The sequence below is a fragment of the Podarcis pityusensis genome (assembly GCF_964106645.2).
Source record: "Podarcis pityusensis genome assembly, chromosome: 11".
NCBI classification, from domain to species: Eukaryota; Metazoa; Chordata; class Lepidosauria; order Squamata; family Lacertidae; genus Podarcis; species Podarcis pityusensis.
In genome coordinates, this window is record NC_138036.1 from 59962695 (window position 1) to 59990624 (window position 27930).

General features: G+C 41.2%; 1 protein-coding gene across 9 annotated transcripts in view; it reads left to right on the forward strand.

Moving 5' to 3' along the window:
• Positions 1 to 27930, forward strand: part of PRUNE2 (prune homolog 2 with BCH domain) — a 143327-nt gene that overhangs the window by 39383 nt on the left and 76014 nt on the right. For all 9 annotated transcript variants that reach the window (XR_013977138.1, XR_013977139.1, XM_080972156.1 and 6 more), the window contains exons 5-6: positions 1338 to 1484; positions 3387 to 3481. Coding sequence is in view for 7 of the 9 variants with exons in the window: in XM_080972156.1 (XP_080828282.1) it covers positions 1338 to 1484; positions 3387 to 3481 (242 nt within the window). In the remaining 2 variants the exon portion in view is untranslated. The remainder of the gene's footprint in view (positions 1 to 1337; positions 1485 to 3386; positions 3482 to 27930) is intronic.

The following is a 27930-nucleotide window of genomic DNA, read 5'->3' on the forward strand; positions in this document are numbered from 1 at the left end:
TACAGTCAGGCAGTGCTAAGATTTTCGGAGGGTGGCAAGAAAGAGTGGAACCCCCCCAGCACTTTTAGGAGAGAAAAGGAATCCAGTAAGAACTTTTGGTTAAAAAATATACTCCTCACCACTACCACCATTAGTCCTTGTCCTCTGCAGGAGAATCTCCTGCTCTTTGACATTTTCTGGAAGTAATCTACAACAGGAGCTCTTGTCTGAACAGATGGAGGGGACTCCATTTTTATTTCAAATCCATGGCACCTCTCTGTAGCTGTTTTATGTCACATTCAAAGAATCAAACAAATAAAAAGTGACTACTTTGTCAGGACAGCATCTGAATTTTGTGCACCTAATGCTAAGACTGATGTGCAGAGAACCTAGCCAGGAATGAATGAACAGTGACCACTCTGAACAAGGCAGTCATCAAAGCATTAAAAAACAGAATGAGAGTATGTTTAGCACTGTCCTCTTTCCCCATCCTTCTGATACTTCTCCCCACAACTTTAGACAGATTCATCTTTCGGAAGAGGGAGAATGGTATGCGTTGGCATTCTGAATGTTTTCATATGCAACTGGTTACGAAGCTGATTCTTTAAAATAATAATCCATTTCAATTTACTTTTCTGTATATTGCTTTTGCTACCCACAACATGTACAGATGTACACAGTCTCAGCATTTATGTCTTGTTGTAATTGAGATCCTGAATTGGTTTGGCAAAAGCTGTTGTGCAATTATTGTTTAATTTGTTACCAATTGTTTAATTACACTGCGTTGACAAGTGATAAATTAAAATAAAATTAATCAAATAATGTTACTGTAGTTGTATTGAAGCATAGCCTTCTTGATCTTTTTTTCTGTACAATTAGGCTCACAAATCAGCGCTGATCTTCTAGTCAGCTTTAATTCTAAGCTAATGAGCCTGTGTTGCTTTACAACTTGGCTGCTGTTACCTATCACTTTGTGAACTCTGAGTCAATTGCTTTAAAATATGTAATAATTGATTTTCTCTTTTCATGCCATACTTTTAGATGTATCATATGGATCATATGGATAAGTTTTTCTCTCTGGATCAGTTGATTGTGGCTTTGAAAAGCCCCCCCCCCCCCGGCTGCTAAAAAGCAAATAATTTTTCCTTGGTGGTGGTAGAAGGAATAGTTCAAAGCTATATAAACAAGAAAATGCACAATATGTGGAGATTCAAGTAGTCTGCTATGAATAAGAAAGACTGAAAAGAAATAAAAGGATAGCAGGCCATTTCTTTAAATAGTCATGAATTTTAGGGCTGATGTGGGAAAGAATATTAGTTTCTGTCTTCTGGACTAACTTTCTCCGGTTAACACTTCAGGGAGCATCCTCTCTTTAGCCATGGATCCTGAACAAATTACGAGAGACCAGGAAGAAGTGCTTTCAAAGTTAGAGGAGAAATTCCCAGAGCTGCTGCCTCGAGAGGATATTATCACCGCTCTGCAGGAAGTTCATCTCCATGCTGATGGTAAAGGGTTTTTCTCTCCCCCTGCCCTTCACTTTTGTTTCCTACTTTTAGACGGATTGGAACATGACATTCTATAAAACCAGGACACCCATTAAATGTTTTTAAAAGCACCATATACACACGGAAACAAAAACCCCACCAACCTTTCACCACATGCAGTGATTATTTATAGGATAGATGAGCAGCATGCATAGGATCTTTTCATAGGTGGTGATACTGTCTATGAAAGAAAAGTGTGGAAACTTGTGCAGTGTATTTTATCATGACCGATAGGGCATGGCTGTTAAATGGCTTCCCAGTGCTGCACACCACTGCTGGTTACCAAAAGGGAGAGAGGCAGGGCAGTGGGGCACTTGGTGCAGTGCAAGCAGAGTGGTGGGAGAGTGGCAGATTGGTTCTGCCGCTCTGCCTGCACCAAGAAGCCAATTGCCTTGCTGCTTTGTCATGTGATAACCAGAAGCAACGTGGGAGCATTTGGAAGTCAGGCCATCAGTGCAGCCCTGTCCCTGCCACTCCATTGGCCACTATCACCTGCAGATATTATTGGGCTAGAATTTCCATCATCTCTGACCATTGGCCATGTTGGCTGGGGCATCTGAAGGGCCACAGGGTCCTCTCCCCTGGTTTACAGGAAGTAGATGGAAGAAGTGTGGCCCTCCAACATAACATTGGTATGCTGTGCATGGAGCTGGGGGGATTGAATAATAATAATAATAATAATAATAATAATAATAATTTATTATTTATACCCCATCCATCTGGCTGGGTTTTCCCAGCCACTCTGGGCAGCTCCCAACAGAATATTAAAAACACGATAAAACATCAAACATTAAAAACTTCCCCAAACAGGGCTGCCTTCAGATGTCTTCTGAAAGTCAGATAGTTGTTTATTTCTTTGACATCTGATGGGAGGGTGTTCCACAGGGCGGGCGCCGCTACCGAGAAGGCCCTGTGCCTGGTTCCCTGTAATCTCACTTCTTGCAGGGAGGTGCCACCACCAAAAGGCCCTCGGAAATGGATAGCAGTGTCTGGGCTGAATGAACAAAAGTTGGCATAAAATATAGGACTCCCAGGTCTACGTCTGGTCTCGTTTCATGAATACAATTTATTTAGTTTTTGAACATTTAAAATAGTCTGTTTACTCAACGGAGCATGACACTGTGCTGCTTTTCTGTTTGAGTGTGGCTGCTGCTGTTTTGGCTGCATTCTGGTGGGTGAGATAGAATACATGGCGATTATATTTACAGGTCAAATACTAGATATTTGGACACTGTGGATCCAGCAGGCACAGTTTCTTAGGGCGCGATCCAAACTACCGCCTTGCTATTGGGCTTTGCAAAGTGATAGGGCCACCGTTGCATCTACCGTCCTGCTGCTCAAAGCACCTGCAGTGGGAAGTGGTGGGTGGGCAGGACCAATGCTTTCATGTGGTGGTAAAGAGAGTATATTGGGGAGAGAGTGGCTCCTTGGCTGGCTCAGCCCTGCCCAGCCCTCAGAATGCTCTGTATTGAAGCGTTCTGCTTCCTCCCTTGGTGGCGGCAGGAGGAAGGAGACAGGGCTTACCTGGGGCTGGGAGAGAGCTGGGTGGAAATATACTTCCACCTAATCCACTCCTCCAAGTCTAGTGTAAGAGGGTTTGCGTTGCTCTTTTATGGTGCTTGTACAGCAAAATATTGAGCCCGTAGTGAATTATCACAGTTTTTCTTCAAGGCAAAAAAGGAGCAGATTTACTTTTTACATAGTAGAAATGAATTGTTATTTGTTGGGTTGCTTAGCATGACAAACAAAACCATTATTCAGTATTCAAAAACATCCAGTATTCTTCTCAAAGTCAAGTTCTTTGTTACATTCCAGTTCGCTGGTTCTTAGTATGTATGAATAATTTTCCTGTCTGTCCCACAGGGCTAAGGATTGAGGAGGCCATGCTCAAGGATCTAAAAGAGGTGTCAGATGGAGAAATAAAAGTAGCTGTTAGCACTGTGTATATGAATTTGGAGGTAAGGAGAAAGCGACATGTGATGGGATTGTTTAGCTTTGCCCACGGCGTTGTTTGCTGCACTGCATGAGATGTGTGCCACTTCCTGTGATTGACATATTTCTTTCCCAGGCATTTTAAATCATGTGTTATTAGACAACTTGCAAAGCATTCTGGATGTGACTGCAGGTTTTGTATCTGCCATTCTGACTGGATCTGGCATCATCTTTGTGACGAATATGAACTTGACAAAACAAAAATTTGTCAGATACGTCTGCTAATGCCAGTATAATTGGCAGTGTTAATGCTTTTGAAAGTGACAGCTGAAGATTGAGACTAGCTTTGCTGTGGTTTTTGCCTTTCCTGGGAGATCTCTCCAAGTGATATCAAAATATTGCTCTCTGGGACTGCCAATTTCTTCTCTTGCATTTTACCCTTTTTGCCCTGCATTATGCTATACCCTGAGAGTATATATATGCTTGTTCCCTACTGGGATTTCCTTATAAATGACAACTATTTTATCAAAGTGACTTTAGAGTAGAATTGGTTTTCTCTTAAGAAGATGAATAATATTTACTCAGTGGGTGTAGCTTACAATTTACATGTTTTGGTTTTTGGTTTTAAAAAGTCACTCAGACCTATTTACTGGGCAACTGTGTGTGCATGCCTTGTTTGTGTGTGTTGGTGAACATAATGATAGCTTTTTGCACTTGCATCAATCATCCATCCACTTGTTACCCTTTATCTTATTGTAGTATGTATTTAGATTGCCTTGGCACAGAGGCCACTAATAAATGCTTCACATATGACATTTTTTTGACATAGAGATGGCCTCTAGACCTGCAAACACATGTCTGTTGTGATGTGTGGCATCTCCGATTTATTTTGCAGGGAGTATGTGACATAATATAAGCAGGTGCATTCTGGCCAGTATTCTTTCCAAACAGGAGGATATATGTGGCTCCAGTAGACAAGGGCCCAATCCGGAGAGAGTTACTCCTACCTCATTTTTATTGCATCAAGCAGGTCTTACATTTAACTTTGGGCCAAGGCACAGATATACACGACACATTGATCTGGATTATATCCATAGAGAATAACACACAAGTTCTCTTTTATAAATTGTGTCAATATCTATTCATTTCCTATGTAAGCTCCATTCAAATGAACGGAGGCACACACTTGTGGGTTACTGAAAAATATTGTAATTTGTATTATTTACTTCCAGCTTCCACTCATCTAACATTAAGAAACCCATTTAGTGTAAGGATGCATACTAATCAAGGGTTATAGGTATTCTTCTATTCTAAAACCACATTTATGCCATACATTTAAAGCAGTGATACCACTTTAAACCGTCATAGCGTCTCCCAAAGAATTCTGGGAGCTGCAGTTTGGTAAGGGTGCTGAGAGTTGTTAGGAGACTCCTAACCCCCTTATAGGGACGCGGGTGGCGCTCTGGGTTAAATCACAGAGCCTAGGACTTGCCGATCAGAAGGTTGGCGGTTTGAATCCCCACGATGGGGTGAGCTCCCGTTGCTCGGTCCCTGCTCCTGCCAACCTAGCAGTTCAAAAGCACATCAAAGTGCAAGTAGATAAATAGGTACCACTGCTATGGGAAGGTAAACGGTGTTTCTGTGCACTCTGGCACTCGTCACGGTGTCCCGTTGTACCAGAAGCAGTTTAGTCTTGCTGGCCACATGACCCGGAAAGTTGTCTGTGGACAAACGCCGGCTCCCTTGGCCTGAAAAGCAAGATGAGCACCGCACCCCATAGTGGCCTTTGACTGGACTTAACTGTCCAGGGGTCCTTTGCCTTTTACTTTTTACCTTAGGTAGTGCTAGGTATACTGCCCAGCACTCAGCCGTTACCATAATTTGGAGACTCACATATGCTTCCCCTTGTGTAACTTTGGATTACATGATTTAAAATGTTGCTTCTATTGTACAAACTTTCACATGGCATTTTAGAGATGATGCCAGCAAACCAAGTAAATATGCTGCTGTTTAATCTTTTAGTAATGGCATTTGAAACAAAATTCTGACTAACTTGTGAGCTCTCTCTCTCTCCCCCCCCCCGGTGCCTTTTCTGAGGAGTTAGGGTAAAATAAATGATGTATGGAGCTGTAGGAATGAGACTTTGGCAGGGTACCTTACGTCTAAGGAACATTAAACATAGGGCTCTTGTTTAGCAAATAAATAACCATTCACTTCAATGGTTGCATAGTCTGGACTTGTGTGCATATTTTTGCAAATATAAGGAGAGGCCATTAGGGATTTAATATAAAATAAAGCGCCAAGGGGTCTTCTTGTAGTCCTAGTCTTTCTGCCACATGGTGTGTTACTAATGTGCCTAAATGGGCTTAAATGAATTTGTTATCTTTACTACATTTGCAGTGTGTATATATTTATATATTATTTTAATTGCGTTCTTTATAAAAGAAAATATATCATATTTTTAGATGTTAAAAACATTGCACACATAAACAAATCATACTTTTTAAAGCATCAGATAATCTTTGCCTGTAGGTGACTTCATGATGTAGCTATTGTACAGCAGGAAGTATGCCATGAGTTCATCTTCTCAGATATATTCCTAGTTAAATAATCACCTTCTAAGAACAAATGGGGCAGCCAAAGATCCATTACTGAATACCCTCTCCTCACAAGTTTCAGCAATAAAGTGGATTACTTTGGAGGATAGTTATGATACTGTTGATACCCTAGGAAATATTAAAACTCATGTCTGAAATAACAATAACATATCTGTTCAGGTTCAACAAATTTTGTGGTGCTGGTTTCTGATGCTTGAACTTGAACATTTCTTAATTATCTGCTTCCATTACAAGTAATTACTAAAAAGTAAAAGATAAAAAGATGGGTTCAGATTGAAGCAACTGAGTAATACAGCATCATGCTTCATTTATGACTGTGGATAAGGGTTAGACTCTATTGTCTAAGATGAAATGAATTTACTTCTCAGAATTCTCAAAGTTATCCTGTAGAGTTTTTTAAATATTTGAATAATTTTCAACTATCCATTGAATACGGTATCTACGTTGAACACCTTGAAATCGTTTATTTCATTATTTGACGATGTTTGATAGTTGGCATGCAGTGTTATTTAAATTGGCAGATTTTGAGACTTCATATTTCTGCCAAAATCAAAGCAATTAAGATATTCCAAAAAGTCTAAAGCACCCAAATTTTGAGGTAGGATTTCACATTCAAAATTCAAATTTGAAATGTTTAAGTTCAAATTTGAATCTCCAAAAGAGCACATGGGAGGTGGGGTATCAGCTGGGCAAGCTGATATAGCCTAGTGTGGAATTCCACCCTATAATATTCATTCAAGTGTATATGGCTATTTCTTAACTAAGGCTGCAATCTGTACCCATTTGCCTTGGAATACTAAGCCCCCCTTGAACTTAATGTGTTTTACTTCAGAGCAGCCATGTATGGAATTGCACTGTTGTTGTCATGGGGAAAGGGGAAAAGCCTTGATTTAGAGCTGCCATTTTGGGTGGCAGCCTTGTATCCAGGCTCATGTCTAAAGCTGCTCTAATATTTGCATTATGACCATGGTACTGTATGTACAATTCTTCATACAATAATATTTCTTGAAGCAAAGGTAACCAACCTCTATTCCATTTTGTTACATTAACTTCTTGACCTATTATATGTAGGGAAAGGAAGTCATGTTTCTGCCCCTTGACAGGGCCACCATTGTGTCCTGGCACTGGTAAGGGTAAGGATGAATTAACTTGCTGTGCTGATGCTCTTTGGTTGGTTGCTTCAGTATGGATTAGTTGGGGGTGGGGCTGGCCAGGGCAGATTGTAGGGGAGGTTGTCTGAGCTGGGCTCAGTGTTCTTACTGCCTTCCCTTTCTCTCAACCAGTATGATAACTGTTCGGTCTGTACACAGTATGGTTTGCTGTGGATCCTTGTGGACAGGGCCAGGAAGAATTTTTATGTTTCGTTGCTTGACTGCTGAGACCTGGGGCCTTTGCCTTCCCTTTACCAAAAAATGCGTCTTGTTCTTCACAGTGTTATTGGTCACACAACTGACTCTGGCACTTGGGGGTGGACCCTCACCACATACGTCACCACAGAAAGTCAACATAAGGGATTTTGTGGGGCCTGGACTCATAAGCCAATCTGTTGATTGGCATAACACAAGGTGGCCATAGGTTGTCTTATGCCTCCTCAAAGCCCCAGGTTGCTTGCATACAGGTTGGGGCTCTTCTGTCAGCAGGCAGGCTTTCATATACTCTGTGTGCTTCCCTGCATTATTGTAGCCAAACTCAATGAAGTTGCAGGTAAGAAACTGTGACCATTTTAAAAACCCAGCTGCTTGTGGCCCTTCCCCTTCTTTGCTTCTCACTCCTCCCTCTCATGTTTCCTGCTGCAGGCAGAAACAGTGACACCTCCTGCATACACCTTTACCCACAACAGTCCACCAGTATTCCATGCCCAGTGGGCATTCTCAGCTTTGTAAAGATAGGCACATGGAAAATCGAGTTTATGGGTCATATCCTACAAGTAATTCCATTCACACAAGGAGTTCTGCTTGCACAATGGAGCTTCCCTGCCCTCTCTTCCTCCATGCACCTCATCCAATCTGTTCTGGGTTTTCCCCAACCCCCTGGAGCAGATTTGGGACGAAGGAGGCAAGTGGGGACAAAAGGGGGAGGGGAAGTTCTGTTGTGCAAGCAGTAGTCCTTGTACAAAGAAGACAATTTCATTGAATATAACCATATATATATTTATTTGAGTGTTGAGTCTCTCATGTATCTTTCCCACATCTTTCCTGGTCCCATATTGGTTCATTCTAGTCCATTGAGAGAGGACTGCTTTAAGAATTTTCAAGGTATGAGTCATTTTCTATGAAGCCTATGCTCATTTCTTGGGCTAAATCATTTTATTATTAGCAAGCAATAACTTAATGCTAAAACCCAAGTGTATCTCTGGCCCACTATTAGAAATGCAAAGAACAAGCATGTTTTCAAATAGCACTCTGTGCTGCCAATGATGTATCAACACCCTATGCCATTACTCTTCTCTAAATGTGATAATAATGTGATCTGTTAACATAAAAAAGTTTGATGCCACAAAAGCAGCTGGAAATGGACAACTGAAATATGCATATATCTAACTCATATCATCAAATGCACAGTTTGATGTATGTTGTTAAAAGCTTTTCATATCTTTCTGTTCCTCTCAAGCAAAAACAGCTCCCTTTGAATGTAAATCAAGAAGTTTCAGAGTACTCATTTCCCAGTGATGGGTTCTGGGGAGATGGCTTCCTCATTTCAGATACCTATTGGGTGGCCAGGGGAAAACAATATTGGTTCACTTGAGGTGGTTTAAGGTTGCTGGTAATCTTAGTATCTTCAGGCCAATATGCACAAACAGCTGCCAAGAGAAAGTCACTTTAAATTGCTCCCTGTAGCGACTAGCTTCATGTTGCCTCTTGCCGCTGTGCATTGCTGTTGACCCTGAGTTCAATGCTTGGAATCAGAATTTTGGGGGAGAAAATAGCTTAAAATGTTTATACCTCAATCCACTGAGAATCCTATTTCCTTGGGACTGGTTCAGGGATCTAGCTCAGTGCCCAGCACACATATATTAGCACTAATTAGCATCCCTCAGAGCTCTGATGCAGCTTACATTGGCTTTTGGAGGGTGAGGAAAACAGGGAGGCTTCCTTAAAAAAACACACGTTCACCATTTTCAGCATTGACTGACAGCAGCTATTCAGTCTTTTTCAGCTCTATCTATGGATTGAAGCTACTTCTGCCTCTTGGGTAACAAAGTAATACTCGATCCACTCCACCAGGAGTGGGGTGCTGGATCCACTGATGCATTGGTGGTGCCTGCAAGGCCCTTGTGGTCTAGCTGTGTCCCACACTTGACATCTTATATGGTGTCAAGTGTAGGGTAGCTGGCTCTTGCTTGGTTACAGCCCACAGAAAAGGAGGTCTGGAAGACTTAAATTTGGCCCACAGGCTTGATATTCCCCACCCCTGTGCTACACACGTGCTATACTGCTCTCAATTACTTGTAGTCTGGCATGTTTTACTGGCCCAAAAGCTTTTGCACAACTTTCATGCCATAGGGTGTTTCTTTAGCTGCAGCAACACAAATTTGTGTTTGTCAGCTGCTAGAGTAAGGCTGCTCAACTGTGGCTGAGAATACAAAAGCAATTTGTCTACTTGCCAATAGAGGGGAAACCAGTATATTTGCCTTACACAAATTCTGATGAAAAATCTAAAATGTTTCCACTGATTAACTATTTTGAAAGTATTAAGAACTGAGATATTCTGCTGTAGACTGAATCATTTCCCCCACTGCTGTGTAAGGTATCACGGTTATGTCTACATTAAGTAGTCACTACCTTCTTGAGATACTGCAGGAACATAGGAACATAGGAAGCTGTCTTATATTGAATCATAGAGTCATAGAATTGTAGAGTTGGAAGGGAGCACAAGGATCCAAACCCGTGCAGTGCAGGAATATGCATCTGTCCCGTATGGGGATCAAACCTGCGACCTCAGCATCATCAGCACCGCACTCTAAACATTAGGAAGAACTTCCTGACAGTAAGAGCTGTTCGACAGTGGAATTTGCTGCCCAGGAGTGTGGTGGAGTCTCCTTCTTTGGAGGTCTTTAAGCAGAGGCTTGACAACCGAATGTCAGGAGTGCTCTGATGGTGTTTCCTGCTTGGCAGGGGGTTGGACTCAGTGGCCCTTGTGGTCTCTTCTAACTCTATGATTCTATGATTCTAAGTGGTCAGACTGTTGGTCTATTTAGCTCAGTATTGTCCACATTGACTGAAAGCAGTTCTCCAGCTTTCAGGTGGGACATTCCCAAACCTACTTGGAGAATACCAGGGACTGAAACTGGGACCTCCTATATGACAGGAAGATGCTTACCACAGAGCTTTGTTGCTTCCCTAATGCTGACAGCCATATGCTTAGAATAATAGAATCTTAGAGTTGGAAGGGACCCAATGGTTGTCTAGTCCAACCCCCTGCAATGCAGGAAACTCAGCTAAAGCACCCATGACAGATGGCCATCCAACCTCTGCTTAAAAACCTCCAAAAAAGGAGAGCCCACAACCTCCTGAGGGAGACCGTTCCATGGTCGAACAGCTCTTACTGTCAGAAAGTTTTTCCGAATGTTTAGTCGGAATGGATGCTTTGCATCCATTTTTATGCTGCCTCCTCAGCACCTCCAGTTAAGGACTTCAGGTAGCACTGAGAGATGCTGGTGGTCAGTAAACAGATCATATTGAGCTAGATTAGGATTGGGGAACCTTGTGCTTAGGAGTCGAATGTGGACATCCAGGTATCTCTGTGCAACCATCAGGACTTTCCTTGGCCTGTATTCCTCCCCTGCTCTGCTTTACACCCTCCATTAGTGCTTCTGCATGGCTGTAATGTGCCCTTGATCTCCAATAAAGATTCGTGCCTTAGAATCATAGAATTATAGAATTGGGAGAGACCCCAAGGGTCATCTAGTTCAATCCTCTGCAATGTAGGAATCTCTGCTAAAGCATCCATGACAGATATGGATTGGCTAAAAGTGACCTTAAATGTCACAAAACTCAATGTCAGGTGATGATATATGGTAATCACTTAATCTTGCACCACATAATAGGTCACAGCTGCCTTTATAGGAAATTGTTACATTGACATGAATATGAAATGTCTCTCTGTTGGGCTCTTTAACACATGCAGAAATAATTTGAAGATTTGCTGCAGTCATACAATAAGCAACATACATATGACAACAGGGTATAAATGTAATGGTTATATGATACAGTCAGAGAGTCATTCAGACCAAGGTGAATGGTGTCAGTATTACCTGGAGAATGATGCAGAAGCTTTGTGATTCAAACTAGAGGAAAACAAGTTATTTGCTCCTCTTGAGTACATATTTCTGTACAAAATCAAGCCATTGTGCCTCAGATTTTATGCCATTACCAATAGGCCACTGTCTTTGAAATCCTCCTTCTAGTTGTACCTAGTTCTGATGCTCTGAAGGAAGGAAAAAATAGGTAGAAAAAAATTGATCCTGGTTTCATAGAATTGTAGAGTTGGAAGGGACTCAAAGGTCATCTAGTCCGCCCCCTGCAATGCAGAAATCTCAGCTAAAGCACCATGACAAATGCCGATCCAACCTCTGCTTAAAAACCTCTAGGGAAGGAGAGTCCACAACCTCCCGAGGGAGAAGACTGCTCCACCGTTGAAATTAGTATAGTGACTTTCCCTCTCCTTGAGGAGTTTATCCTAGAATTGATAGCGAATTGATAGCTTGTTGTCATCTTGCAGTTAATTTAATATTTTTACTTGAAACATGAAAATTTAAATTTCTGGCATTCCTATTAGTAGCCAAAGCAAGTTCATGAATTAACAGTTATTACTCTTCTTTTTTTGTTTTAATTTCACCAGTCTGTAAGGCCATCTTTTTTATTCTGTTTATTTGCTGAGCACACATTGACCTTTTCATTGCTATCGGCCAAAGTAGCCGTCAATTCTACAAAGGAATTGAACTTCCTCATGTTCATTAAGATACTTCCACCATAAAAGTTTTTAATTTGAAAGGTAGGAGGTCCTTAAAACATTTTGGGACACTCATGTTCTTTTTGTCTAGGTCCTGTCGTACATGGTACACACGACATCTATATCAGCATATATGATAGAGATTGAGGTCTTATACACACCTCTGGATGTTCACATCTGCCAAATACACACACTTTATTAGTGGCAAAAGTTACTTTTGCACTGGAACAGCCCTAGGTGCACCTCTATATTGCCAAAGGAGAAATGATTTTTTAAAAAAGATTCAGAAAACAATGAACTCACAAATGGGGTGAAGGCTAAATATTTTATTAAATAGCTCAAAGAAAGCTACAAAGCCTTATCTTATGCTCCCTTGTTCTTTGATGGCTAGGAACTCTTTCAGTAACAAGCATGACCCCTGAAGATGGAGCTGGAGCTGTGGCCAACATGTAGCACTTTCTGTGGTCAAGGCTGCACAGAGGTTCTCACCATCTGATGTGGCTTATATTGTTACGATATAGAAGCAATGGAGCTGTGAGCTGCTAGCTTGAAAACATCACATGATGTTGGGATTGTACGTGGGAAACAGAGGGCACCGGAATTAACTCAGTGTGTAATATGAGCTGTACAGGAAGTACAGCCTCTCGACTGCTGGAGTTTGAAGAGAGCAGTCATGTTTTTTGTAACGCTGCAAAGACAGAAATAAAGGCATGTAAATACGTTTCTGTCTATCTCTTTCCCCTGCCGGGGGGGGGGCAACAAAGAGGGGGGTGTTCTTCTCACGCTGAGAAGGATCGCCTATTGCGACCTCTGCCTTGATCTTACCGGGAAAGCAGACAGGGAGGTCAACAGGAGACCAAGCAGGGTGCCTGGGAGAGTTGCCAGTTTCTCCTGATAAAGGCTTGATTTCCAACATATATATCTCTGGGGTCCATTCCCACCAAAATAACTGTTGGGGTTACATAAACCACAGCTTGTGTTCAAGTGACACATGAGTTTCTCACCAGAGTGAAATAATAATACTTGGCTGTAAGTCATCATGGATAACATCCAAGGATTCTTTACTCCAAGTGCCATCTGAAGCCTTATCTTAAGATAACCATTCTCATACTGTTCCGTCTAAACATAGATAGGTCTGAGAAACTACTGGTTTATGGAATAAACTTGAAGGCATAGGCCCACAGGATTTCTAACCATTACTGGCGTGTGAGGGGCAATTGCTGGGCACCACCCTGATTTTTGATACATCATCTTCTGTGATATGATACTACAACCTCTTGCTGCTCTCAAGGACACAAATTTTAAGCAAGCAACAACTTTCCCTGTAAAGTGTATATTCTAATATTTGACTGAGACTATTCCTCCAGTAAGGACGAGGAAGTGATTTTACTCCATATAATACAGTTTGCATGAGAATATCCTAGTTTAAGATTTTATTTTTGAAATTGTATTGACACACTAAGAGAGAACATGAGAATATTTTTCTTAGATTGCTGATTTTGCCATTGTGTAAGCCCACATCTACATTTATTATTATCCTTTTGATGGCCTTATATGTAACTATATTCATGTGCAGCTACGAAAGCTTTTGTTTTGTCCTGTTCTTTAAATCTGCAAAGTTAAACGCAATTATATTGACATATGGTGATACTGTGATACATCTTAAGGGTTAAAGGTTGAAGGAACCATGGCTTGTCAATTAGCAATGTAAATGAAACATTCATTATCCAGCATGCTGAGAAGTTGATGAACTGTACAATAAATCTGAGCCCAAGTTGCAACTGAGATAAGTCATTTTAGACAATACAGTATTTATGAAGATCTGGGACAGTGGTTTGAATTCCCTGATGAAATATTTGATTGTGTCTCCATTATTTTATGGAGAGTAAAGAAATCCTGACATCCCAAATTAAATTTTAGTGTAGCCCAGAAAATATTTAAGCAGTGCGTGCAACTCTAATATGCACAAAGTTGCAGAAGGTTACAGGAGCTTTTTTAGTTCTTATCATACCAGTGTAAATTCTGTTATTTACATTCAGCACCATTATCAATGGAATAACCAAGACTAGAATCAGACATATTCTTTGTGTGCTCTAATTTTCAAGAACAGAATACACGTTGCCTTTTTTATAAAAGAGAGAGATTAAGGCTGCAATCCAGTTCCCATTTATTTGGGAGCCAGCACCATACAAATCAATAGGATTTCCATGTTTAGGACTGCAGTGTACAGTAATTCCTAAATACATTGTGGTAATAGCTAGAATGGCTTAAATTAAAAGAAGGCATGGGAAAGAATTGCACCCCTGATTTGTGGTCTATCTTGAAATAGGAAAAAAAGAGGTAAGGCTGAATACAAATGGCATTCTCATCACTGCATTGTCACCAATCATGGTAGAAAGCTTTGTGTGCCAACATGTCAAGTCAATCGTCCAGTTGTCTAGTGTGGGTATCAGCGTAGTAACACACACACACACACACACACACACGCAGTGTTTTCAGTATATTGCATGCTGACTGTGTGTCAGAGTAATTTAAATTCTGTATCTAGCCATGCTGTCTCAGTGATTTTTTTCCACCCATGTATTGGCATTACCATTGCACAAGTTGAGGAAAGATGCATTTGTAGAAACAAGGTATATACAAAAATGGACTATGTCTGTGGTACTCAGGGCTGGCATTTTTGCTTTACAATCATTTTTGCGATTGCTGTGCTCAGCTGGCATAAGAAGCAATGGTGGCCATTATGGACAAGATTAGCAATGCCACTCTTGAGCAAGAAAGGGGAGGATATAGGAAGTATGAGTGGGCATGGCAGTTGAACATGCATTCTGCCATAGAAAAATCTGCTTTTCACAGTTTGGACACATTGATATATGCTTACTTGCCAATGCTTTATTTACCATATTTTTCGCTCTATAGGACACACTTTTTCTCCTCCCAAAATTAAGGGGAAATGTGTGTCCGTCCTATGGAGCGAATGCAGGCTCCTTGGCTTCAGCGATAGCAACGCAAAGCCTCTGAAGCGCAGAGGGATGGCTCCCTCTGCGCTCCGGAGGCTTTGCGTTGCTTTCACTGAAGCCTGGAGAGCGAGAGGGGTCGGTGCGCACCAGTGCGAGTTCCCGCTGCGCTCCGCAGGCTTCAGGTTCCTTTTGCTGAAGCTGGGAGAGCAAGACTCTCCTGACTTCAGCAGAGAGGGAGAGCTGCGCAGCGCCCCTTCAGCCAAGCAGGAGGAGAAATGGAAGGGGCTCCGTTTCTCCTGCCGCTTCGCTGAAGGGGTGCTGAGCAGAGAGGGGGAGAATTTTTGTTCTTGTTTTCCCCCTCTAAAACAAAGTGCGTCCTATGGTCCGGTGCGTCCTATAGAGCGAAAAATACGGTAATTCTTTTATCCATTGAAAGTTCATTTATGTTTGTTCATATTCTTTTATTCCACCCTTTCTCTAAGGAGCTCAGAGATGTACATGTTTCTCTCCTATATCTTTACAAAGGTAGGTTAGGCTAAGAATTAGGGACTAACCCTAAGGTCATCCAATAAGCTTCATGGCTCAGTGGGGATTTGGATCTGGTCCTTTCTGGTCTTAATTTGATACACTAACCTTTACATTAGACTGGTTTTATTATTTAAAAAGTTAGGGAAAGGAATAGGTTCACAACTTCTTCATCCTACTGCATCCAGGCCTCTTCTCTGCCTTCATTATGTTTGCTTCATGATTTTATTGCCAGAAACTGACATTTGGCACAAATGCAACAGATTTTCTGCATAGACCTTTTAACATAAGAACTAGGTGACTTGAAAATAAGAATGCATTTCTGTACTGTGAAAACACAAAATGACTACTGTGTGGCATAAACAAAACCTTAACAAACATATTCTCTTGAAATGTTGCTGTTTCTGTGGAAAGTTATGGCCACCTAGTGGCCAGGAGCTCTAGTTCTAAAAGTAAAATCACATCATCCAGTGAGATTAGATCAATTCTAGAAGCCTCAGTGCAGCAATATTTTCAAGGCCCCCAAACCTTTCAAGACCAGGGAAATGTTTGGCTAACTATCATGGACACTAGCACATATTGGCTCTTTTGTGCCTAGTCACAAATTTCCATAGCTTGTTTAAGAAATTGAGTACAGACCCCACAAATAGGCAAAACAAAACAACCCACTCAAGAAAAAGCAAAAAGGTCAACTTCCCAAATAGGTAAAAAACAACACTGAATCACACCTTAAAAGAGGCCACGCACATTCCAAAACAAAAACAAACAAAATCCTAGGTGTTGGGGATGTCCCAAAATACCTTAGTTATTTTGATACAAGTATTTTGCATTTTAAAATTTTCTATTTACAGAGGATTCTGCTGTCCAGGAATATCTGTGTGTGAAATATCTCTGTGTGTGTACACACACACACACTTACTGAAAACTAGTTCAGACAAAATAATTGAAAGAAGCGTATGTATGTAGATTTTTTAAATTCCTGTAAAATTTTAATTCTGGCAGTCTGAAGGATTTCCTTTAAATCAGGGGGGGTTCCCTTGCACCTGCCTTTCCCCATCATTCCTGGCTTTTGGCCATGCTAGCTGGGGCTGAAAGAAGTTGGAAGGCAAGACCACCTGGACAGCCCAGGCTAGCCATTGCTGCTTTGAGGGTTCTGATGCAAAGGCAGATGTGCCCAGCAAGGCGTACTTGACTGCTGCCACTGAGTTGGGACTGCGGTTCTGTATACACCATATATTTAAAGCATATTTCCTCCCCGAAAGAATCTTGGGAAGTGTGGTCTGTTAAGAGTGCTAGGAACTTAGCCCTATAAGGAGTAAGCTACGGTTCTCAGGATTCTTTGGGCAGGGAAATGTGCTTTAATAGAATGGGGTGTATGCAGCCAGAGTCTGAGGCAGCCTCATAACTGTAAAAGAAGATGGCATAAGGCAGTTAGAGGCAGAAGGCTGCTGGATCAGTGTCCTTAAGGCACACAGCTGCTAATTGACCAGAAGTGCTCTGTATCTCCCTCTGACAGCAGGGTCCATGTGAGCAAGGCCTTTTATTCTGTTTCTTGTCACCTTCCCCAACCTGATGCTCTCTGGAAGCTGTGGGTTACAACTCCCATCAACCACAGGCAGCATAGCTACAAGTCAGTGGTGATGGGTGTTGTGGTTGAAAACATCTGGAAGGCACAAGGTTGGGGAAGGCTGGTTTATAGGCTGCACTATAACAGAGGTTCTCTGGGTGGTTTACAGGATCCTGCTCTCCACTGGCTCTGATGCCTCTGGTAAGGGCACAGGTTCCCACTGTCATCAGTGGGCATGGGCTGCTTTCTGCCCCAGCTCACTAACCGCATCTCTCACTGCATCATGAGATGGAAAGACAAACCAATTCTTTGGGTTGCCAATCTGGCAAACCTACATGAATGATGCAGCATTTATTTGTAGGTTGAACCAAATGATTATAAATGATTGAGGGTTGTCTCCTGGGATTGGACATAAGGTCTTGTAAACTGAAAATTTTATAAACAAATAGCTGTTGGGAAAGCACCATTATGCTGTAATAGCTGCTATTAAAATCCATTAGCAATCTTGATGGCCTGTTTGAATTTGATGCATCATTTGCTCTGAAAGGCTTTTATTCCTAAAGATTTTAGCAAAATGTTACTTAGTTTACAGAAGATGTTGTTAATAGACTATTACTCATTATATATTTTGAGATAAGTACTCCTGTATTTTGAATGGGTCAACTCATGACACCTAATGAATGATATCTCACACACTTCAGTTGTCTCTCTGTCTTTGGATTGCAGCAACAGTGACCACTTCTGTTCCTGACTACATTTCACTGTCTCTTTCAAAACACCTGCCTCTACCCCAATCCAGCAACTTAATTATTCTTGGTGAGACTCATATTCACCATCTAGAAATAATGGGGTTGCTGTACTCTCACAAGTCATTAGAGATGAGAGAAATGGAGAGAAAGAAAAGTTAGTGAAAAGTATTGCACTCCCTGCAAGGTTCAACAAAGTAGCTAAATTACATTCTGAAATGATACTCACTTCAGTGTAATTCAAAAGCAGGACCAGTTAAGCACTGCAACACAGGGCCCAAGTATAAGGCAACTTCCTATCAGCACTATACATTTAAGAGTACAGTGGTACCTCGGGTTAAGAACTTAATTCGTTCCAGAGGTCAGTTCTTAACCTGAAACTGTTCTTAACCCGAAGCCGCCGGAGCACAATTTCTGTTCTCATCCTGAAGCAAAGTTCTTAACCCGAGGTACTATTTCTGGGTTAGCGGAGTCTGTAACCTGAAGCGTATGTAACCTGAAGCATCTGTAACCCGAGGTACCACTGTATCTTACCACTTTAAACAGTCATGGTTTCTCCCACAGCATCCTGGGAAGTGTAGTTTTTTTAAAAAAGAGTACTGAGTGTTGTTCCCCTCAGAATTCCAGTTCTCAGAGTTCCCCTGGAACAGGGACTGGATGTTAAACCCTCAGGGAATTATAGCTCTGTGAGGGAATAAGAGTCTTTTAAGAACTCTCAGCACCCTTAACAAACTACAACTCCCAAGAGACTCTGGAGGAAGCCACGACTGCTTAAAATATTTGCAACAAGTGTCTCTTCTGACAGGTGTTAGCTCTCTAGGGTCTTGGCAGGGGTCTTTCTCATCATCTGCTCCCTGACCCTTTTAACTAGAAACCTGAGGCTTTCTGTAAGCAATGCATGTGCTCTACCAATGTGCTGTGGTCTTTCTCCACTATAGCAGCTAAAATGCTTTTGGCAGTATTTGACTAGATAAGTGGGATGTAAATCCAGTAAAGAACTTTAGCTGATGATTTACTTTGAAAACACCATTACATTGGATTTTTTTAAAAATAAAAATAAAAAAGTATAAAGTTTTCCCAACTGCTATGGTCAGCATATACTGGTCAATATAGTACTTCACACAATTGCAGTATTTTTGCACTGAAAGAGAACCAGGAAGACAAATCAACCCATCAAAATAATGATGACAACATCTATGAAGTCATAGCAGATCCCACCTCTAACCACCAATAACCTATCTGCAGATTTACCCCACTAACTGCCCCCAGTTAAATATAGTGGACCCACCTTGTGTTATGTCAGTTACATGTATGTCTACAATTTATCACAGGCTATCTTTTGGGAATCTTGTGTGAGGGAAAACTTAGTGATTTAGAGTCTTAGGCAGACTCTAAATTTGTACTTAAACTAAATATAAAGATGTCAGAGGCTTAAACACATTATTTTATGCACAGTTGCTAAAAATCTTGATTAAAGTCATAGACCAGCATAAGATAAAAACACATAAAACATGTAAATCAAACCTTCAGTTTTAGATCTGCTGTGTGGCACATACCATCCTCTGACATATGTCAATCATAGCAGTACAAAATCTGGCAACTGAGTATGTTGTATCAGGATTTACATCTTGGAGCAGTGAGGAGATATAGAGTTGCCCTGTGTGTCCTGGAAATTTGTGTATTATTGGCAGGATAAACCTAGCAGGTATGTTTGTGTAACTCTGGCTGTGGAGAAAAACATGTTCTGTTATTTCTATACCACAAGGGCATTTTCTCTGAAGGGAGATCCTGGCAAGAGTGAAAGCTCTTCACTGTTTTGGTATTTCAAGATAAGTTAAATTTGCCATTGGGGAGGTAAGGTACTTTCTGGTTTCTCTCAACCTGAGCCCTATGCCACAACCCAAACCAAGCCCAAAACACTCTCTCCCTCAGAAACGTCTCCTTTTATTCTCACGCCCAAAGTGCTGGCTCCTCCCCCCTCTGGCTGGCTGTCTTGGTAGCCAATCAGAGAGAGGCTCCAGCTCTCTGGTGGAATTTATGAGGGACTGCATTACCAGACTCTGGTCTGGCTCTGCTGTCCGTCACAGAAGTATATCAGTTTTCCACCTCCATCCCACTCCATCCTTGCAAAAGGCTCATTGAAATATGCAAAATTGCAGCTGTCTTCAGGGAAGAAACAGAGTTTTCTTCCTGCCTTCGAATGCATTTTTAAAAAATGTGCATGCAGAAAATATTTTGCTGGCATGTTTCTCTTGTAGGATCAAGTCAAATACTGGAATCAATGTTAAATTTAATCCCACAAGAAAAACAAAGGCTTTCTTGATATGCAGTAGTTACCAGTGTTCCAAGATCGCCATCTGGTGGGTATAATTGTCTCATATAGATTTCTTTCTTTAATTTTTGACACTGATACACCAATCTTTGGTTTCAGTGGAATTTACTTCCAAGTAAATGTAGTCAGGACTGAGAGGGAAAGGGGTTTTGATTTTTGCTGTAGTGTATTCAGTTAATTTTTTAAAAGTCCAATTAAGTGAAATATTTGCAGGAAGTGCAACAAAGAGTTCTATTTAATTTATATTTTATTCATAATTGATTTGTAGTCAGAGTGAGCAGGGAGGTAGCTAAGTTATTTTTTATAAACAACAAGTACAGCTAATAATGTATTATTGTTGTTGTTTATTATTATTTTACATTATATGCCACCCAGGTGGCAAACCTATCAATAATTTTAATTTTTAAAGTATTCCAAAAACAGTTTTAAACATTCTAAAAACACACAATAGCATTCAGAACACATTGAAAAACCACCACCACCTTCATTATCATTGGTTGATTGGCTTCCATCTGTCACAGGAGACAATGGAGGAGTGTGCCTTTGGGGGCAAAGGCAAACAGTTGGAAAGTTACAGTGCCTGCTGTGGCTGTAGGGACTGATCCAGGAGAGACATGTTTTGTTGCAGCCGGGGCAGATGAAGATGTTGGCTCCAAGCCATAGGGAAAGAGACAATGACGTTCATTATTTTCCACACTCTTCAATGGAACTCCTGAGCATAGGTTTGGTATTAAGGGGGAGAAATGACAGCCCCAGGCTGTCATTATTTTTTAAATTTATCATGAGTTTCTCAAGCAAAAAAGCATTGCCATGTGTGAGATTAATCCAATTTGAAACAGTGCTTGCTTCTGTTCAATTGTTTTTTCATATTGTGAAAAATATTTGTATTTCAGATTTATACAATTGTATTTGCATGACCAGAGTGTACAAATGTGCCCACTCTTTCATACACATCACACTTACATCAGTGTCAAGAACAAAAACTAATTCTTCATCTGATCTGCCACTGAAGCAACACACTTCTAAAGCGATCCATAATTGTAAAGGATCCAGTAATTAACCTCAGAATTTGAGTAGGAAATGAAACAAGTTTAGGAGTTTGCTGATAACACCAATTTATTCAGGTGACTGAAAATCCAAGGCGACTACAAAGAGTTCCAAAAAGGGTATGTCCAAACGGGACATATGGATCCAGTGGCTAAATAACCACAATATGGCAAATGAGATTCATGCATAAGTGTAAAGTTATGCATGTTAGGACAAAAAAACCCCCTTAAGATTACACATACAATTATGGAATCTGAACAGGCCATGAGATGTTGGGCCAATCATTTCTGTGTTGGCTGCTGTTCCACTTATGAAATCCCTGCATCTCTTGGGAACCAGTACTATACAAGTGGGACTGGCAACCCAAATTCTGCAGTGTAAACTAATAGGAGCGTTCCAGCATTCCGTTATCCTAACCCCACATTCTTCTGCGTTTCTCACATTCAACCTACTGAGCATGCTGGGCCCTCAGTGAGCTGCTTTTGGGGTGGGTGGGGTTACATTAATATGTCTACAGACTTTAGTGTTCCCCTAAGCATGCCGATACCTCTCTCTCGTTTCTTAGTAGCCCCATCTGGGCTTTATTTCTGTTGACTCTCACCACCCGAGTTCCCTGTTAGGAAGAGTGGTCCTAGTTTCTACACATACCCTCCAACAGAAACACTGAGTGCATCAGCCATTGTAAATTTCTGTCTTGCCGGCTTTCATTACGGGGCAAAGATGTATATGCAGTTGCTAAATGTCCAGCACAAACTACCAAGTTTCTGTCAGAATGGGCACCTGCATTTTTCCTATAATGACTCTGAACATATCCTCTGAAGGAACTGACTGCTTAACAAATGAGTTGCTAAAGGCGTCTCACAACCATGAGTGCTTATTAGTATCCTTTGCAAAACATCAGCAGAATTACAAAGGGTGATTAAAACAGTTGTTTTATATTTTATAAATGTGCTTTCCATGCTCTGGTGTAAAACAGTTGGTCTGATTTTGGTCCCTAATACATATAAATCCACATAAGAAAATCTGAAAAACGTGCAGAAAAGGTGCACATTAAGGCTATTTTCAATCCAGCTGAAACTAAAGATTAAATATTTAATCAGGAACTGTACTGCTTTGTGAAGGGTGCTGAAGACAGAAGGAGCTTTTGGCTGCCAGGGTGTGTGTGAATTGCTTCCTAGTTCAGCCTAAGCCTGTGAAGGGAGGTTTCAGTGTTATTAATTCCACATTATTAAGAAAGTGGAACGCCCTCCCATCAGATATCAAGGAGATAAAATATCGATGCAACTTTTAGAAGACATCTGAAGGCAGCCCTGTATAGGGAAGTATTTAATGTTTGATGCTTTGTTATGTTTTTATATCTGTTGTAAGCTGCCCAGAGTGGCTAGGGCAACCCAATCAGATGGACGGAGTACAGTTTTTATTTATTTTGTTTATTTATGGCAGACATTTATGGTAGCATTTTTTAATGTTTGTGTGTATTGTATTATGCTTGTGGTGCTGAAGTCCTGACACTGAGGTCCAAACTAAATCATTTACCTCTGATTGCAAGCCTTTTCATTCATATATTGCCAGTATGGGACCCCCAAACCAGTTCAGGATCCCAGTGTGGGGAATGGAGACCTCTACACCTGTAATTTGCAGGGAGAGCTCCTCCTGGAATGAGTGGCAGCTTTTTCTCAATGTAAATTGCAGGCACACACACCATTTCCCTGTTCTGGATCAGGACTACAGCAGAAGGCAAAGAATTAACACCCAGCTACCCCCACACTAGACTTCTTATCTGGATCAGATCCTGGTGCTGGCAATTTTTGAAAGAAAGAGCTTGCACCACTCAAACATCGCATATAGTTTGGTGCTAACTAGTTAAATGGGCACGATTGCAAAACACTTTATGGTCTGACTGCTGTGAGGTAAAGGGGAATTGTTGGTTTGGCTGGGATTAAAACATGCCAGAAAATGTGCCTAACTTGTGAGGACAACATACAAAAGAGAGCCCAGGGAAGAGGTAAGGTGCTGGCGCTGTATCACTTTGGCAGCAGTGGAGCTGCTCTATGTGTGATGTCCTTTACATAATGCATACATGATGGGGGCGACTGACTCCTGTGAACCTGAAACTGAAAAAGTGTACCCATTTTAATCAGAGATGATAACATTTGAGAAACACTCACATGATGCATCATAAATAATATCCTTTACAAGCACACATTTACCTGATCAAGTTCAAAATGCACAAAATGCACAAATCCCTACTCTGGAGTGGAGAACATGATAAACAGATTCAGGGAAAGCAAAACTAAATACAGCTGAAATTCTCTTCCGATCTGTCAGGAAGGGAGGAACAAGCAGTACTGGGGCTCACTTGGGCTTGTTCTATCTTTTGTACATCATGCTAAAACTTCATCTACTGCGATGTGCAACTATGACTATTGTTTGGCTCATTGCTTGCCATACAGTTGTGTCTAGCATTAGCCGGTGTTTCATAGGTGGCCTGTTAATGGTATCTTTAGAAATCTTACCATATTTGACATATAACGTTCAATGACAAATAGTGTCTGACAGAATTTGATACATACCATGCTGTGTTAATTAATATATATGGCTGATTTGTCCTTTATGGGATTTAAATATTTGAAATTGCCAAAATCAAAGCAGAAATGTTTGCATTACAAATTTTCACATTTAAAATGCAATGTGACTAATACTTCAAAAGTTCTCATTCTGGTAGAACAGGGTATGAATTCTGAATATTTACAAACATTGAATTCAACCTTAAAATAAAGCATATTGCATTATGGTGGTGGGAGAGGGATAAAGCATTTGATGCTTAACTTGGAATTAGCTAACGTCTGCTAAGTAATGTTACAGAGTTACAACTGATAGCATCCATGGATGGACTGACAGAAGTTTAGGCATAGAAATTACTATAAATATGGAAATATTTGTATGTACATTTATGAATGTACAGATCATAGTTATGTATAACTATCAATATACTATGAATATAGTGTAAAGTGCTATGTAAACAGTAAAGATAAAATGCTCAAGCTACAATTTACTCCTATTTGTGACTAATACAGTTTAGTTAAAACAACCTATCATTTTGAGCTAATGTCTCTTCTCTTTCAGATCGGCAGTGGTTAAATCAATAGTTAATGATGTTCGTCATGTAATTTGAGCATCTAGTTTGTTTATGCTAGACCAACTTTATCCATACTCCAAACAAATTATCTCTTATAATCACCAGCCTGAAGATAAATCTGTAAATGTTTTTCTGATGATAGTGCTGTGGTTGGCAGGTGTTAAAAGTGCCTCTCAGGGACAAGGATTGAAGATGGGCTTGTTCCCACAAACCCTCCAGGCGAGGATGTTTAGCTCTCTAGCCTGTCATCTGCGAAGGAGCCTTGTATGGTGCCCTGCTAATGAAATCTAATGGGCAAAGGTCATATATCTTTATGAAGAAAAATACAAAGCTGGCGAGTGATGAATGGGCTGCTCTGTAGGTTTCAGTGGATGCTGCTTAGGGATAAAATCCACATTTAAACAGTGCTGTGGATTGCTTGGCATTCTGCATCCTTTTCACTATAAATACCCACTATATGCATGGTATTTCAAAATACACACAAATGGAGTCTTACTACAAAGCTGTATGTGAAAATAGAAAAAACCCATGGTTGTTTAGATATAACAATTACAGAGCTGCAAGATAGAAAGGATTTATTTTAACAACAGCAACAACAACAACAATTCTATTTATGCCCTGCCCATCTGGCTGGGTCTTTGGGCGGCTTACAACATATATTAAAACATAATAAAACATCAAACATTAAAAACTTCCCAAAACAGGGCTGCCTTCAGATGTCTTCTAAAAGTTGTATAGTTCTTTATCTCCTTAACATCTGAAGGGAGGGCGTTCTACAGGGTGGCTGCCACTACAGAGAAGGCCCTCTGCCTGTAACTTTGCTTCTCACAGTGAGGGAACCAGCAGAAGACCCTCGGCGCTGGACCTCAGTGTCTGGGATGGGCGATGGGGGTGGAGACGCTCCTTCAGGTATACTGAGCCGAGGCCATTAAGGGCTTTACGGGTCAGCACCAACACTTTGAATTGTGCTCGGAAATGTACTGGGAGCCAATGTAGGTCTTTCAGGACCGGTGTTATGTGGTCTCGGTGGCTGCTCCCAGTCACCAGTCTAGTTGCTGCATTCTGGATTAGTTGCAGTTCCGAGTCACCACAAAGAGCGCATTGCAGTAGTCCAAGTGGGGGATAACCAGAGCATGCAGCACTCTAGCGAGACAGTCCATGAGCAGATAGAGTCTCAGCTGGTGTACCAGATGGAGACAGTAGACAGCTTCTCTGGACACAGAATTGACCTGCGCCTCCATGGACAGCTGTGAGTCCAAAATGACTCCCAGGCTGCACACCTGGTCTTTCAGGAGCACAGTTACCCCATTCAGGACCAGGGAGTCCTCTGCACCTGCCCGCCTTCTGTCCCCCCCCCCCAAAACAGTACAGTTGTACCTTGGCTCCCAAAAGCCTTGGGAGTCGAATGTTCCGGCTCCCAAACGATCAAAAATCGGAAGTGAGTGTTCCGGTTTTCAAACTTTGTTCGGAAGCCAAACATCTGGCATGGCTTCCACTATTGTTTCTGGTGTGCCTGCACAATCAGAAACCAATCGGACACTTTTACTTAAGTGTCAGGTTACCCACGTCCATAGAGGTGAACGCCAGGTCTAAGGCATGTCTGTGACTATGAGTTGGGCCAAACTTATTCAGGGACAGCCCCATGGAGGCCATGCTTTCCATGAAGTCCTGAGTGGCCTCTTGTAAGGTTGTGTTGGCATGGATGTTAAAATCCCCTAGGATAGCTAAACTTGGTGTCTCCAGGAGAACATCTGCTACAACCTGAAGCAGCTTGGGCAGGGAATCCTTGGTGCAGCAGGGAGGTCAGTATACCAAAAAAGGTGAGAAAAATTATGACTTAAAGTCCACTGCTATCCATGTCTACTCAGAAGTGCATCACACTGAATTCAGTGAAACTTACCCTCAGGTAAGTGTATAGGCTTGTGCCCTTAAACACTATTGGTAATACTAGTAATAACAAATAAGAAAGTTAAACAACCCTAGGGTCACTGACATCATCACCATTAATTGAATTTATATACCGCCCTATACCCGGAGATCTCAGGGTGGTTAACATCTGAACAATACATTAGGGGTTGGGAACCTATTGTGTAGCCTGAGAGTCACATGTCAGCCAGGAGGAAAACATGGATGGGACCGGAAGCAAAATTGGGCAGAGCAGTGGACGTGGCTCTTGCTTTTGAAGAGTAGGCTACATTCCAACTGTACAAAATCCAGAGTTTTCTGCATGCACACACAACATCTGTCTAGGCAAGCAAGAGGCAGATCAAGGACACATTCCAGCCAGGCAAAATGACAGAGTAGGGCCATGGTGCAAAGGGTGTGGCTTTGAGAGATGGGTATGGTCTGGGGACAGTTCTGAGGGCTAGAGACAGAGATCTGGAGGGTTACCTTCAGCCCCTGGGTCTGAGGTTCCTCACTCTTACTGTCAATCATTATGAGAATGTAGAATTTTCACCGTCTTTCTTGATGTTAAGTTGTTTGTGGATGCATACAAGTCAGGTCCTTTAAGAAATCTGTAATCTGAAGTTGGAGTGAATTAAAAACAGCAGATACTGTTGGATCATTACTTTTTTTTGGAGATAATATCAGTTCATTTGCTGTAGTTCTACTGCTGTGCTAAGAGACAGTTCAATAAATCAACACAGGCTTGATGGATTCTACAATCTATTACAATGAGTGCACGGAAGAGGAAAGAAATCTCTTAGCGTTCCCTCTTTGACAAAAGGGTATGCAAAGAGCCTGAATGGTTGAATGGTTGATTAATTTTGCTAGACATTTTCTTGACAGCAAGAAATGTGTTTTCGTATTACCATGTTTGCATGAGACTTATACTGCACGGTACAAATTACTGAATATAAATTTACACCTGAGACGATTTTATTGGAATAGACAGCTCTTGGTCAGTAAGTAGGAAGGTCATTTTTCTGCACAGTTTAGTGCTCTATTACCTGCAGAAAAGCCAAAGGCATTTTGCCAGGATGTGCTTTCTCATCTAAGTCTAATATCAAATATCTCATGTTCTACTGTTAATTTTGCATGAGTGTAGGTGGGGATCATGGATCTGTTGAAGTAACTTTTAAAAGTGGTGTTGAATGCAAACAACCAAAAGCTCGAATGGCAGTTCTGTGCTTCAATGCTCAAAATATTGTAATAAACAAGAATGTGAACATTTATGGTCCCCATCAAAGTACCCCACACTGCTTCCTATTTTGGAAGGTTTTCTGAATCAGCTTTGGATATTCATGAGATGATTGTACTTTATCACTTCAGGACGTTCCTGATGCCTATTTCTGCTGAATACCTGACAGGAAAACTGTGTATCATCCTTTTATGTTGTGGAAAACAAATGGGTTATTGACATCCCCCCCCCTTTGTCATACATTTTTCTTTTACAGTATTGTATAAGGGTGTTTTCACATAAAATGCCTGGAATCAATTTAATATATAATGCGAGTATAAAATCTCCTTGCACTATGATATACAGTGGTACCTCAGGTTACATACACTTCAGGTTACATACGCTTCAGGTTACAGACTCCGCTAACCCAGAAATAGTGTTTCAGGTTAAGAACTTTGCTTAAGGATG